General features: G+C 46.3%; 1 protein-coding gene across 1 annotated transcript in view; it reads left to right on the top strand.

Moving 5' to 3' along the window:
- Positions 1 to 2,409: 2,409 nt before the first annotated feature.
- The window catches only part of CDH2 (cadherin 2), a 130,168-nt gene continuing 118,761 nt past the window's right edge, over positions 2,410 to 13,816 (top strand). Inside the window, exons 1-2 of the mRNA XM_068396057.1 lie at positions 2,410 to 2,486; positions 13,145 to 13,256. Coding sequence (XP_068252158.1) covers positions 2,412 to 2,486; positions 13,145 to 13,256 — 187 coding nt within the window. The 5' untranslated portion in view covers positions 2,410 to 2,411. The remainder of the gene's footprint in view (positions 2,487 to 13,144; positions 13,257 to 13,816) is intronic.

The following is a 13,816-nucleotide window of genomic DNA, read 5'->3' as shown; positions in this document are numbered from 1 at the left end:
CAGAGCCTTTTATTTTTTCAGGCCTTTAGGGTTGGATGGGTAGAGGGATATGAAAGGCCAGGCTCATTTAGATGATAGGTAATTACTCTTATTAGGCAGTTGGTTTATGGAGTTGTTAATATTGTGTGCTTTGCATTTTGTAGAACACTTATTAAGAGTGAATAAATGCTCAAATACAGCCATTAGTAAATGTTAATATCATGTCTACCTACCAGAAAATACAAATAGAAATCTGTTACTAGGGGAAAGACACCATTTCATAAGCAAATCCAAGCAAAGACATTAGAATTGCTGAAGAGATCGAACACATGCTCTGTCAGGTGCAAACCCGGGAAAGCCTTCCTTGTAACAGGATATAAACATCAGCTGTGCCCTTCTTGCTTACTTTCCCTCAGTCCTGGGTTAAATTTTAATGCAGAAGCTCATTACCAGCCGTTTTTTCCCTCATTTATTGTTGTCCACAACTGCTGGCCTCGGTACAATTTCATGGGCTACAACTTTAAAGAGGGCGGGGGGGCTGTTTTTCTAGTTGGGGCTGCCTCTCCTCGGCTGAGTCTCATTTGGCTTTTAACGCTTGCAGGTGGCTCCTGCCTTGCCCGCTGCCTGGGCCCTGCCCTGCCCCGCGGAGGCGGCGGGCGGCGCGGCACCGGCTCCGCAACCGGCACCGTCGGGTGCGCATCGCCCCGCACCGCTTCTGGCTCTTTCTCCCTCTCCCTGACTTGGGTAAACAGCTGCATCGCTGCTCGCAAGCGACCGGTATTTTTAATTTCGACGCTAATTAAATCAGCATCGTACAAGCATATACTTACCCTGCCTTTTCCCGACAGAATACAAAAGCAAATCCGCTGTTCCCTTTTAAAACATGAGCATGGCGGTTTGCATTCTTTTCTAAAGCGGGGGAGTGAAGGCAGCAACTGAGTATTTTTCTTGCAAGTTCAACTGTAAAATAGTGCTGTAAAATAAATAATGAACTATTTTGAATCAACGCTTCATGAGATTGTCTAGGGGCCAATACCTACAAATCCTCCTCTTATTATGTCCCAGGATGGGAGCTCTGATGCACGGACACAAAACAACTTTGCTCAGTGACCTGTGGGCGAAAATCCTTGCAGCTCTGCAAATGACCCAGCACTGATACTTACTTCTGTAACTGTTCACTCAGCAACACTCCCCCGTTCCGTTATGCGCTCTCACATTTTTGGACCGGCGGTCTGCAGCTCCGGCCAAGCTTTTGAAAACATTTGCTGATAAAATTCAGCAGGTAGTTTGAAAAAAAAAAAAAAACCAAAACAACACCGGAGGGAGGGGAGGGAAAAAATGCTCCCAGCACCCGGGGGGCGGGCAGGGGCGTCCCAGGGCCCCGGGCTGGGCACCGCCGACGTCCCCGCAGCTTCTGGCTGCATCGACCGTCCCCTACCGAGTACGGCGGGGACGGGTCCTTCCTTCCCCAGCAAGTTGTCCCCTCGCCCCCCAAACAATTGCAGCACACCAAGTTGGTGGGTTGAGATTTATTCCCCCTCTGCCCTTAGCGTTGCTGGGTGAATTAGCGTTGGTGCTTGCCCAGCTGCCCCCAGCGCCGGCTCTCTGGAGACCGAGGAGGAGCAGGAGTACTTACAGGCAGCGGCGGTCCCCGCCGCTTGCCGTGCCGTTCCCATTGGCCGCGCGGCCGACAGGGAGCGACGGGAGGCGGAGGGGGTGCTGCCAGCAGCAGGCAGGCACCGGGCGAGCGCATAGACACAGGCACGGCAGGCAGAGGCTGCTGGGGTATTGTTATCATTGTGCTTCAGCGGAGGGTTTTGCGTGCAGGGGGAGGGGTGGAGGGAGGAGAAGAAAGAGGGAGAGAGAAAGTGCGGGGCGAGCATGCAGCAGGGCTGGAGCAGCGGCGGTGCTGGCGTGCCCGGGCTGAGGCGCTGAGAGGAGCCGCCTGCCCGAGCTCGCTGGGGGGCACCGGCGGGAGGAGCGAGGCGGGCACGATCCAGGCGTGGGGAAGGCAGCCATCCGAGGGGAGCCGCCGCACCGGCCTCGCAGCAGCGACTACTTCTTTCTTATCTCCCAGCCTTTTGTTCGCCCATCCTCCTCCTCCTCTTCTTCCCTGCCCACTCTCTGCACCGCAGAGGGGGCTCGGCAGAGAGAAAAGCAGCCTGACCCAGAGCTGAGTTTCACCCATCCTCCGCCTCTCTCTCTCTCTCCCCCTCTCTTCCCCCGCTGCATCGCTGCCCATGAGCTAGAGCGGCAGCCGGCAGCCAGCGCCGCGGCAGCCGGCCCCGGCAGGCGGGGGCAGACGCCGTCCGCAGCCCCCGGCAGCTGCCGCTGCCCGACCCTCCCCGCTGCTCCCCTCGCCCCGCTCCGCGGGCTCCAGCCGCGCTCCGGGACTGCTGGGGGCCGCCCTGCCGCCGTCCCTCCTCGCCTCCATGTGCCGGGTAGCGGGAGCGCCGGCGCGGATCCTGCCGCCGCTGGCGCTGATGGTGCTGGCGGCCCTGCAGCAGGTAAGCACCGCCGGCGGGGAGCGGGGCCGGGCTGCGTCTCTTTGTTCCCCTGCGGGCGGCGGTGCCCGGAGAAGGTGGGAGGGCCAGGGGGGGCTCGGCCGCCGAGGTACGGGTCTCAGGGAGGGAGGGAGTAGGGGAAGGCGGCAGCCGCCGCTGTCTCCGCGGCCGGGGTGCCCCGGGGTAGCTTCTGGCCGCTCGCGCGGAGCCACCTGCTCGGGGGCAGCCCCGCCACCGGGGCTGCGCTCCGGGGAGAGGGGAGCTTGTGCCCCAGGCCGGCTGAGAGGGAGAGGGGGGTCCCCGGGACGTGAGAGGTGGCGGCGCCGCCGCTGAGGGGACGCGAATTCCCCCCTTCGCTCCTGGGAGAGCAGGTGCCGGGGGAGGGTGGAGGCTGTCCGGTATCCGCTCGGCCGGCTGGAGGACGGGACCTCGGCCCCGCGGTGAGCGCGGGGTGGGAACCAAAGTACCGGAGAGGAGGGACGGAGCGGACATCATCCCCTCCACCCCGCGTGGGGAAGGGGGGGCGGGGGTGCCAGAGAGGTGCCAGGCAGGAGCAGCCCCCGCGCCCCTCCTCGGGCGGCTGCGGGCCCCTGCGGGCCGCGCCTCGGTCGCCCCCGGCTCTTGTGCCCGCTAATCCCTTCCCGGGAAGAATTTAATCAGCCTCCGCCTGGGCGCTGGGCTTCCCCACCCCCTGCTGTTAACGGGAATTTCCACTGGGACGGGCTCGGGCTCCGAAGTGTTTAATTTATTATTATCAAAGTCCTGCTGCTGCCCCCCCCCCGGCGGCCTCGCCGGGGCGGCCTGGGCGGGCTCCCTGCCTGCCCTGAGCGGCGGGGTCCCGAGCAGGCAGCCCCGGGGCTCGGGGCAGCGCCCGGCACCACCGGCCGCTGTGCTTCCGTGTGTCCCTCCGTGGAGAAAGTAGGGGTCTGCGGGCCCGCGCCCCTGCGAGGGAGCGTCTGGGCCGAGACGGGACTGATGGGACGCTGAGGGGGAGGTCGGGGACAACAGTGCTTGCGGGGCGGTGGTTGGTTTGGCCTCCCCTCCCGGCGGAGCGGGGAGCCGGGGGGACCCCGAGCGGAGGCCGGGGGTAGGTGGGGAGGGAGGCGGTGGGTTCCCCCCTCGCTTTGCGCTCGCTGAGCTCGTATCCGGCGTGGCGCCGGGGATGGCGAGGGCGGTAAGTCTGAGGGACAGATGGCGCAGATCATCGCCTCTTAATGGTATTTACGGTGGGGGCATTTCTGGCGGGCCGGGGGAGCGGGCTGAGGCGAGGCCGGCGGCGGGGACGGCGTGCCGGGGCGGCCGCGGCGCCCTCCCGCAGCGGCTGGCGCAGGGCAGGGGGAGGCGGCGGCAGCCACTGTCCATGGTGCAGCGCAGCCGCTGCGCCCGCCGCCTCCGCCGCAACGAGGGCAGGAGGAGCCCGCTCGTCCTCCCGTCTCCGCTTCCCCCTCTCTCCGACACCCCCATCCCCGCACGGGGTTCCCGGGCGGTTGAGTCCTGCCCTGCAGTTTCTAAGCCACTCTCGGGGGCTGATGACTTTGCACCAGGCGAGCGAGGTGCTGAAACACTGCTCCGCGGCCGCCGGGGATTTTCCCTTGAGCCTTCAGAGGACACGGGGGTGGCAGGCGTGACACAGGAGTGTCCGGCTGGGCTTGAGCGGCTTCCATGTGAGAGCAGCCACCCTGTTCAGAAACTTGTGATATGCCACTTCCAGACTGTTGTTGTGCTGGGTTGTTTTTTGAGTGGTTTTTTTTTTTTTTTGTTGTTGTTTGTTGTACTGGTCGATTTTTTTGGTTGGGTTTGTTTGGGTTTTTTTTTCCTCCTCTGTATCCTAGTACATGCTGCTTTTATTCCCCGCCCCCCCCCCCCCCCAAGTCCTTATGTGCTGTTTATTGTATGTGCTTTCAGTTCTGTTTAGTCTTCCTATTTCAATAAATCTTTAAAGCACAAATTCTGCAGTAAGCTCTTATTCTTTTTTTTTTTTTTTTTTTTTCCTACCCGGGGCAGGTTTGAAATTAAAGCACCAGCTATGAATTAAGGACAGGAACTAGCCATATTGCTTTTATGTATCACTCAGTGTCACTGGCACGTTACGGTTGGGGAATCCAATTTCCCCCTTGTTTGGGTATCCATTAAATCAGGTTAGGGTTGATTTTTAATAGTGTGTAACAGAATTGGAACTTGGGTATGAAATCAGATTTATAGACCTGTGTCTGTACAACACTCATTTAAAAAGCTTTTTTTTTTTCCCCTCTTTCTTTCGTGCATACGGCAAAGAACCCTCACAAGCTAGATGCAGTGCTAACTTTTTTTCTTTTCCTGTCATCATACCTACTACTTTTGGTTTGTAGAAGGTTATCTGTCTCAGGTTCTTTTTAAAATGTTGAACCTTTCTACTTAGATTTTCTTCTCTGCAACACAAGAGCCATCTACCTTTATTTTCTGGAGTTATTGATTGCTTTGTTATTCATCAGTGATGTAGAAAAGCTCTCATGGAGTTACTTGAAAGATTGTAACTGGAAGCAGGTTTTAAGGCAGATCTGTGGGTGCTGTATATGTTCAGGAAATAGGGCTTTAGATTTCTGGCAATATGTAACATGTATGGGATGTAAGAGAATGAAAACTGCACTTTATTTTGCTGGTTAACAGATGAGTATGAGTCTGGAAGTATCATGTGAAAAAACCTGACAGAAGAGAGGATAGAAGGAGCGAGGCTTGCTTTTCTGGACGAAAACAACAGTTCCAGGTTTTGGAACTGGGCTAACAACAGGATTGAGGAAGGAACGGGAAAGCTAGTATGAGTTTACAGGAATGAAACTACTGTTAGAAATGAACTGGAAAGGGGAGTAGAAATTAAGTGCTCAAAAAGGGAATAATGTTTTTAATGTAAAAGGTGATTGGATCACTCTGTGGATGTTGTCCATTTCTAAATCGGAAACAAGTGAAAAATAAAGCAGGTTTGGAGTCTTTTGTGCCTCGGTGACTGGTTTGAATTCAAACTACAATGACAGAGGATGTAAGTTATTACTGTCTGCAGGCAGTTTTGGTCTTATTCCAGGTCTTAGCAAATGTATCCAGATGATAAAGCTACTACCCTAAATGACACTCCTGTTAAGCTGCCTCTGCTGAGAATCCAGTGATGGTATTTCTTGCCAACTACACCCCTCTCGTAATCACCCCAGCAGTAGTCGCTGGCAGAATCGGGGATGAGGCATATTAACACGGGTTTGTGCAGAAGTGGCAGTGAGATCTCGTGTTGTGGGTGCATCTTCTGTCTCTCATAATACACCTGTCTTAGATTATTTTTTTCTTAAATCAGTCTGTTTTAAGTAATATAGTAAATATGTGATTGTATAAGCACAAAAATGAGTTTCAGGGTGTCTCTCTCTAACAAATCAGACTTCAACATCATTAGCTCTTTTCAAAGTGAATTGGATGCATTTTATAATGCTATTCATAAGCCCCAGAACAGGATAGTTATGTGAGTGGCTCAGCCTTTTTGGATGTGGATCTTTCTGTTCTGGTTTTGCTTTGTCTTCAAAGAATCTATCTGAAAAGTTAAATGTGGCAGGATATTGCAGCAAAGAGCTCTCTAATCCTTGTCTGTCTGGTCTAGATGATAGTGATATCACTGACACATCCTCAAAATTCAGATAATTACAGAACTGGAGATATTATTTTAAAAATTATTTTGTGAAAAGACTTTTTTTTTTTTGCAACTACATTTTGCATCCATTATAGGACAGATAAGGTCGCGTAAGTCGGCAATGAATTTTTGGAATTGAAATAATTGGTTGGCAGAATAGAAGATAATTATGTGTATTAAACAAGTTCTGATTATCTGAGCAGATATTGTAGCAAGCTCAGAAATGTATGTGCTGCTGATGTAACAGAAGGTATATATTCTCTTTTATTGTCAATTTATGTATTTTTAATAAATGTTAGGTGTTTTCTAGAAGGCCTTCTACTGCTCTCTCTCTCCGTGGGTAGTACTGCTACCTAGGCATGCAGCTCAATGTGCTAGAAGGAGGAATGTATAGTTTTTATGGTACCAGTTTTTAAAATACTGCCCAAAATGATCGTATTTTGAACTACATCTAGTCAAGAGGGTGTAATTCAATAACTTCCTATCTATTGTTTTTCTTTCTGCTCCCAGAAACTGGAGGAACTCCCAGAAGCATCCCTGGAAGAGCCCTGTCATGTCCAATCTTAATTAGTTGCAACGACGCTTTTGTGTCAATAATTTCTTTTATTAGTTTTTTTTTAATAACTGAATACTGTAACACATAAGACAGTTTAGTTGTGACAGAAGTGTATATTTAAAAATAGCTTGAGGAAGTCGTGAGTAAAGTTATTTTTACTCAATACAGACAGTCTTGCGTAAGGGTCTTTTTGTCATGTGGTAAGAAGCAGGAATTGTTGAATGGCTTTTCTTGCGTGAGTAAGAGGACCGTTTACCAGTTCAACTTGCTTTCTGCCTCACTTTGTAAATGCTTTTTTAGGTTAAAAGAAAAAGTTTAGAAAACTTGCAATAGATTCAATAGTTCACCAGCGCTCCCATTAGGATGAAAATTTATTTCAAACAATGTACGCATACAGAACACAAATCTGGTCGCCAAAGCCTGTGCAACCTCTAATGTTCCCAGGCGTTCTTATTTTAAATTGCTTTTTGTTATACTTCCACTAACCCAGCGGCACTAGCTGTGCATAAGATGCAATGAGACATATCAGGAGTGGAGAGTGATGAAAACAGAAGGAATACTTAACTTCTTTTGCAATAGCAATGGTAGTTATAACAGCACTTCTCCTCACCTGCCACTGAACCGAGACTCACTGATTGGCCAAATTAATACTGGCATTCGTAGAGGCAAGTCTTGAGAGGAAAAAAAGGTGTTGTACGTTATTGCAGGGTGAGTTTAGGGAAAATTTGTATTTTGCCAAAGCATGTTTGTAGTTTGTGAGTGATCTGAGAGGGACCATTTTAACCTGGGTGTCGGGCCGTGCTGCCATTCACCTTGCCAGGTGTATAACCAAATCTGCATGATTCATTATTTGAGTTGATCCTGCAGTTTTCACTGAAAGATGGTTGGAGCTCTGTCTGAATAAACAGAGGAAATTAGGCTTTCTGGTTTTAAATGGCTTATGAAAACGGGTACGGGATCAGCAGCTTCCAAGGTGGAAGGTATATTGCTGGCAAATCTTTTCAACGTTTCACTTAAACTATTTGATTTTAGTCAGTATTCGTGCAATTAATTAAATATCATGTTTCCAGAAGGCACGTTTATCCTCTCCTCTAGGCACTCCTTGACATATTTAAAAAATATATTTTTACCAACAGACTCCTTTAGGGACTGCTCCATTCCTTATAATTAGCATATAATTATCACCCAGCAGCTGAAGACATAGTTAAAATTTTGTGATCCCCCAAAAGGGTTTTTCCAGATAGGCCTTGCAAGGCCTCCCCCGAAGGCTGGGAAAATGCAGCATCCTCCTGTACGCATTAGCAGTAGTTTCCATGGGCAGAGATGTTCAACGTGAGCAATACAATGGCTATTATCAAATCTGAGAGAGGTGGTTTCCTCTATCAGAGAAATGAGAAGGTACAGTCAAACATAGGGCTGATTTGGGGTTTTTTAATATTGAAAAATGTGACTTAGACTTACAGAAATTCTATTTGGTTTTGTTATGGCAGTTGAAACTTTAAGACATCCTTCTGTGATAGGAGCTGTGGCTTGTCTGGAGAACCGCACGTCTTGGAAGATGCAGCACTCTACGTTCTCCTGGTTGGGGGAAGTGGAAAGTCCAAACTGGCTTACGGCTTTGTGCTGTATCAGAGATGTCAATAAATGTCTCTGTGTTCAGTAAAGCAAATGAACGGAGTCCCTGTTGTCTCTCAGTTGGGGTTAACAGAAAAGGCTACGAACACGTTTTAGACACTGTCTAATTTGTAAAGCTACGGTAACCTGTGGTAACCAGCGGTGGTTTAAGGCAACTTATTTTAAACCAGATGGTAGCATAAAAGCTGCAGACTGTGTTATTTTGGGAAAGCGTTTGAGAGCTTTAAGTGTTGGTTTACGAAGCTGCATTTTCAGATCTAAAATCTCCTGGTTCATGAAGTAGAGCACTAATTAGAAGCGAAGATGGCATAACGAAAGCCCTTTCTGGTGTAACTGAATGACCTCTGGGAGGATGTAGCCTGGCACCCACTTTGGAAGCTTTTGTCTTCCAGAACAATTTGAATGGAAGGCACTTTTCTTTTTCTCTAGTTGCAATCTACGGTTGGAAACAAATTGTAGTTGACTACATTTGCTGGAATACTGAATACCGTGAGGGTATAAACTGTTGCAGCTCTTCTTTGCAGCAAGTCAGAGATTAAGAAGGAGTTGCTGAATGTTTTCAAGTTTAGCATGTAAAGCATTTCAGAGATGGGTCTGTCATCCTGTGGAGTATCTTCCCTATGCCTTATGGCAGTAACTAGAAGCTTGTCACAAAATAAGACCCACCTTGTACACCATATCCCTCTGGGTAAGGTGATGTATGTACACAAAACTAAAAAGGGACAGAATGATCCCTAGAGTTACCTAAGTTGTGAATGAATATTGGGTACCATCTTGGCCTTTAAATTAATGAGGAAACACCCAGTCTTTAAACACAGTCACAAATATTTCTGTGATCTGTGCTTAAGCTGAATATTACTGTCATGATTGCAAATTAACATGGGTTATTAAGGAGGAAGAGCTCAAATACCCCGTTCCTGTTCTGTCATACATATAATTATGTCAGACGTTGTTTTGAGCTTCGTGCAATAATGTCCTCTGAATTGGCTGGACTTGGCAACTAGCAGCTGTACTATGTCCAATTATAACTGTATAGTATGATATTTTCTCTGACGCATACCGCTCCGTTTCTCATTTTACTACCTGGGCTTTTTTTTCCTGTAGGAGTAAGCTACATTGAGCATAAAGGAAAGCAGTCTTGCAAAAACAACTTCCCTTGCGTTTTGGTACAATCAATATTAAGAAATCTAACGTTGTAGTACATGCAGATGCAAACAGTGGAAAAACAGGGACTTTGATATTTCAGATTAATAGCTGCTAGTGAGCTCCAGTGGTGTACGGCGTACGCAGAGAGAACAAGATCAACCCTGTTTGGAAGCTGTGTTTAAGAGACCAATTCTGCAAATTTAGGATGTGTGTTGTGATACAAAATCGCTTCTACAATGGTGAGCTTGCATTTTTAAATAGACGTTTCTTTACAGAATTGCATTCTAAATGTTGCTACTTTCTAGAAAGTATGGAAATTGGAAAGAGGTATTAGTGCAGAACTGTCAACACTAGTTGTGTTGACAATTCTTGTTTTAACTTACAATCTTTTCACAAGTGTGAGGCCTGTATTGTTGGAAGACTATTACTGGTGGTGTTTAGAAAAAGACTTAAACGCAAATCCTTTAGAATTATGAAGTTCAGATTGTCAACAGGTTGTTGTTTGTAACTTTTTAAAATAGAGCTGGAATACAACCTTGAAATTAAACCACAGGTTTCTAGATACTTAGATATCTAGATATGAAACTCAAGTAACTGAGGAGCAGGGTATGAATACTGCAGGCTTAACTGCCATAAGTATATCAAAATGGCCAATTCTTTTAATTGATTGAATAATAACTTTGACAGAGGACTTCTAATTTACATCATGTTGCTTCACAATTGCAGTTTGCCAATTGCATTTAATCTGAGATCTACAGTACTGAGTTTATATGCATGATCGGACGCCAACGTTTGACTAGGTGTTAGCTCTTTAGCATCTGGAGATAGTAATGCTTGTTACTCATTTTGAGGTTAAATATTACTAAATAAACCATAAAGGATGAGCAAAGCAGAATAGTTTCTCAGTGGTAACCCTATTTTGCTTTAGCAAAGTCTGTTAGTACTTGAGAGGAGAATTTTCCAAGTGCTGAGCTTGTTCAAAGGTTTTTTATGGGTGCAAGCTAAGGTAATTGCTTTCCATCTTAAAAGATAGTTTCTTAAGTAGTGTCCTTCTGTAGATGAATGTCCAAGTAATATTATCTTCTGTTTGAAATAGTCTTGGGAATTGTACTAATCACACAAAATCCTGTAAATTACAATAATGTGCCCCATAATCTTCACTAGCTTTCCCCTTTTGCCCCAGATAAGGGAATAAAAATATTTCAGCATCCTCTTTTGCTTAGAGTTAAGATGGTTTAAGTCTTGCAGTACTCTTAGGCTGAACTTGATATGACCCAGTGTGTCTGAAGCTACAACTTCTACTTAATTCAAAACGCTTGACATAGGGTGATTAAGAATTGCTGAAAATTTGAATTCTTCCTTGCCTTGTGTTTTTATTCTCGAACAACCTTTACAAAGGGCTGTTTTTGGAGAGCAGAGTACAGTCTTTTGTTTCCAGATGAAACTGATGGCTGCAAATGAAAGAATAAAGAAGGCGCTCTATTCATGTCCCCCAGCCTTTGTTTCAGTGGGCATTGTTTCAGCTTATAAGAGCTGTTTAGTACATATAGATTACTGGAAAGGCTGAAAGATTCCCAGGCGCATCAGTGCAGTGTTGTTAAAAATCCTGCTATCTCCTCAGCTACCCACCCAGGACCTTTTTGTTTCAAAGGTACCATGAAAGGCTATTTTTTTTTTCTTCTCCACCACATTTGCTTTGAGGTCATCTTTTGTGCAGTAGTTTAAATGGGTCTTACTATTTTTCTTTCAAATTATAGAAACCTTATCAAACCTGTGATTTGAGTTCTAAAGCTGATGAAATTGGCAGTTGGAATCGTAATTACTTTTAATATACCATCTTTTTATCTTAAAAACTCAATGTGTATATGGACTGTTGGGGCTTAGTTACAGAGCCAAGTTCCAGCTTTGCAGGTAATATAGTCCCATGGTAACTTAAACTGTTGCTTTATGTTTGTTTTCTCTTTAGGGTCCCCATATAAACATTTTAAAGTACATATGTAATTGTACATACCTGCAATATACTTGAGTCACAGTTAAGTCCACAACATAGTTTAAGTTAACCTGACACTTCATAATTACAAGTTCTTTTACTGGGAGCTTACCTGGATAGTGCATTAACTTGGGAGTAAGGTAGTAAATTTTAAATTTTTTTTTTTTTTTTTGCTAGTGTCAGTGTTGAGCTGCTTAGATATGATCAGGCTGGTGTAAGTGCAATGCAAAGTGTTAAAATGCTTCCTTGTGTTATTGATAAAGTTATTCTAATAGGGGCTGGCATGCTGAGCTTGGCCACGTGTGTCAGTGGAGAGATTATGCTTCTGCCCAGTCCCTGTTCCCTGAGGGAACCTTTGTGGTCTGAGATGCTCCTGTCCCACCCCAGCTGTAATGCTCTCTTTCCATGAGGTTACTATGCTAAACGGGTGTAACATCATCATCTCCTCTTTCTCCATCTCTTTTTTTCTTTTTCCTGTAGGGCTTTCTTTGCCAAGTGTATGCAGACGTGCTTACACAGCCTTGAGTAGGTCTGCTTGATGGAAGCCCGTCTGGGAAAGTAAAAAGGAAAATCTAATTTAAGTCTTGATCAGATTTGAGTATGATATAGCAGCACAGTTGCTCGTGCTGTCAAAGACCATATACTACATCTGGGCATGCACATGGATAGGCCTTCACTTGGCATGTAGGTGTGTTTGAGATTGTGCGAGGGCTCTTGCGATTTCTTGGATGTGTCTCATCTGAGACTGGCGTGGGAGCTGGCCTCTCTGCCTTGTGCAGTGTGAAAGGAGTTTTGCTATGTATGGTCACTTAGCCACATGTCAGGTGGGCTGTTGTCTTGTGCAGTTCTAAAATGAGACACAAACGATTCACTGAAAAGAAATTTTAGTCCTTTGCCGCAGAACATTGGATGGGCTTTTTTCAACTACGCAACAAACTTTCCTGGAAACAAGTGTAGCTATCAGAAGTATCTTCTGAACATGGAACACTACAGAACAAACAAGTTTCCAAATGCTGTATTATATTTCTTAATAAAAAGGCATTTATGAAACTCCTTAAGAACGTGAGAGAACAAACAGTTTCAGTGGCTCTGCTCTTCCCTTGTGCAAATTTAATAATGAGCTGCTCTCCTTTTAACTTGGCGTCCCTTTGAAATAGAAGGAGATTGCATTGGAAACATTTGGCTTTATATGATATCCATTTGAATGCTAACACAAATACAAGTTCTTCTAAGTTACTGCAAATGTAGCGTTTTATCTTAGTTTACTTGTTCTGGTGCAGCCTCACATAGAAATACTCTAAATAAGGCATTGTAAATCAGCAGTTGAAGTTGTTCCAGTGTGAAAAAGTTGCCGATGGGTTTTGTGCAACATTTATTTCCAGAGGAAGGAATGTTTTTGTTCCCCGTATGATTTCCTTTCAGTCTCGATGGCTGGTTTAGTGGAAATGTTCAGTTGTCAGAAGAATCAAGATTGTGTATTATTTAGATCTTACCAGACGAGTGGGATTAGTTCCTTCCGTTCCATTTATCAGAAAGATTAACCCTTTGCCCTCGCGGTCCTAATTGCAACCATTCAGAAACAAAGACTCTGCTTGTACAAAACAGCAGCAAAATGTAGTATATGCCAACTGGAATGTTTCTCCAGTGAATGAGGGCTGTGAGTATTACATAAATTTTGTCTTGCATTTCAGGCACCGATAAAAGCAACCTGTGAAGATATGTCATGCAAGACTGGATTTCCTGAAGATGTTCACAGTGCAGTGGTGTCAAGGAGTGTACATGGAGGACAGCCTCTTCTCAACGGTATGGTCAGAAAAGATGTTTTGATTTTTTTTTATTTCCTCTGTAAATCACTCTGGAGCAATTTCATCCTTAAATAGTGTACAAACCGTTGCAGGAAAGAATGTCAGCAGCTCTGTGATTATTTTTTGAATACTGTCATAGGGCTTGGGAAATCTGTTGCATTAGTGGTAGCACATGCACCTCTGTTGACCGTAATTTGAAAATACTGAGTATTGTGAACCTTCCCACAATCATCCACTAATTCTCTTTCTCAGTACAGCATTCTCACTAATGTTTCTTATTACCACTGACGATACATATGCCATCAGTCTATACTTAGAGCCCACATATGAATGATGAGCAGGTAAAGAAAATTTCCATTGTGCTTTACGTCTCCCATAGAAGTACTGCACTCACACCCAGTCCTAGCGCTCCCATTAATGCAGAGATAGTTCCCTTTCTGCTTTTTTCCGGCAACCTGAGGAGACAACATCTGTGGAAGGCAAGACGTGAGACAGGCAGCAACACGAGAGCGTTGCCCATGAGCCCTCGATCAGTGACCGCAGCACTGCGGGCTCTGT

The sequence above is a fragment of the Nyctibius grandis genome, chromosome 3 (assembly GCF_013368605.1).
Source record: "Nyctibius grandis isolate bNycGra1 chromosome 3, bNycGra1.pri, whole genome shotgun sequence".
Lineage (NCBI taxonomy): Eukaryota > Metazoa > Chordata > Aves > Nyctibiiformes > Nyctibiidae > Nyctibius > Nyctibius grandis.
The sequence above is the reverse complement of the archived record's forward strand: the minus strand, read 5'-3'. Positions and strand labels throughout refer to the sequence as shown.